The 1,407-nt window shown below is 46.1% G+C and overlaps 1 protein-coding gene across 1 annotated transcript in view; it reads right to left on the bottom strand.

Annotated features, from left to right (window-relative positions):
* The window catches only part of LOC125481064 (hepcidin-like), a 2,526-nt gene extending 1,597 nt beyond the window's left edge, over window positions 1-929 (bottom strand). Inside the window, exons 1-2 of the mRNA XM_048592180.1 lie at window positions 773-929; window positions 160-216 (exon numbers count right to left, since the gene is read on the bottom strand). Of these exons, the coding sequence (XP_048448137.1) occupies window positions 160-216; window positions 773-865 (150 nt within the window). The 5' untranslated portion in view covers window positions 866-929. The remainder of the gene's footprint in view (window positions 1-159; window positions 217-772) is intronic.
* Between the last annotated feature and the right edge of the window lie 478 nt (window positions 930-1,407).

The raw sequence follows: 1,407 nt of genomic DNA, 5'->3' as shown, positions 1-1,407 counted from the left end.
GAGGATGATCAGATCAGCCGTGATGTCATTGAATGCTGGAGCAGATTGATGGGCTGAATGGCCTACTTCTGCGAACTGCACATAGATGGAAATTGAGACACATCCTGCAGAAATGCAGGCAGGGAGGCAGTTGAAAATACAGAATTACTTTCAACTTACCTCACCCTGAGAGGCCTGCGAATTCTCAGTCATCAGGGAATCTTGCCCATTCTCAATCTGTAACAGGAGAGAAATTATCAACACACATTGTAGCAGACTGAGAGCTGAAAGGAAAAAACAGGTTCGGGAGAAAGAAAGGTCAAAAATGTTTTAGGGACCGAAATGTCGGAGCAAGAGATGGTTACAGAGATAGGGAGGGGTGCAGGGACTGGACGAAGTCACAGAGATAGGGAGTGATGTAGGGACTGGAAGAAGTCTCAGAGATAGGGAGGGGATGTAAGGGTTGGAAGGGGTGACAGAGAATGGGAGCGGTGTTGGGGACTTGAGGGGGTTACACAGATTGGGAGGGGTGACGGGGCTGGAGGAGGGTGCAGAGATACGTAGGGTTGTAGGGGCTGGAGGAGTGTACAGAGATGGGGGATTTGAAGTGTGAAAATACAAAGGAGACAAACAAGGAAACAAACAGAAGATAAAGACTCCAAATTGAAACAGAGACAAGTTTTAAATCATGAACACATAACACCCTATTGCCTAGCAGCTGGTCTTTCTGGGTGATTTATTCAGTTATGAACGTTATAAATACAACAACAGAGAATGTCGTATCTTTGCTCACCTTGGACATTGTGAGGCACTGGCTCATCTCAATGAAGACCAGCAGCATCAGAGTGACCAGGACCAGTCGGGTTTTCATCTGACCACTGCCCATCTCGACTTGGCTTGTCCGATCTTTGAGCTTTTCTGTGATGTGGCTTTGGTTTGTGTGATCCCATTTATACCCCTGCTCTGGAGAGGTTCAGGGACACCTCGATGTTTGAGCAAACAAGTCAGGGATCTTGGCTGGGAATTGGGACCTCCCCACCCCACATCCAACTGTGTGATGTTGAAATCAGAGTAGGTCCAATTGTCAACACACACACACACACACACATAAACACACATCGTTACTCATAAATGGGAATGATATGTAAAGGAATTGAAATAGAGTCAACACATTTAGCAATGTTCACAAATAAAGGAGACATTTCACAACGACTCACTTCCAAGTCATCTGCTGAAACCTTTTCCCTTCTCTCCATCTCTCTGTCCCATTTCCTTTCAGAAATTCCTTCATAACTGAAGCCAGAACCTTTTTGAACAGAATGGTGTACACTCCCACCTCTCGCCCATTCACAAAATTACAGGACCATGCCTGTCCAACAAAGGAAACACGAATCCAGCCAATGTCGATGTGTGGGGGAGTCGCCTGAC

This window comes from Rhincodon typus, unplaced genomic scaffold (genome assembly GCF_021869965.1).
Source record: "Rhincodon typus isolate 14 unplaced genomic scaffold, sRhiTyp1.1 hic_rhity00000756, whole genome shotgun sequence".
Lineage (NCBI taxonomy): Eukaryota > Metazoa > Chordata > Chondrichthyes > Orectolobiformes > Rhincodontidae > Rhincodon > Rhincodon typus.
Note: the sequence above shows the minus strand (reverse complement) of the source record. Positions and strands in the feature narration are given on the sequence as shown.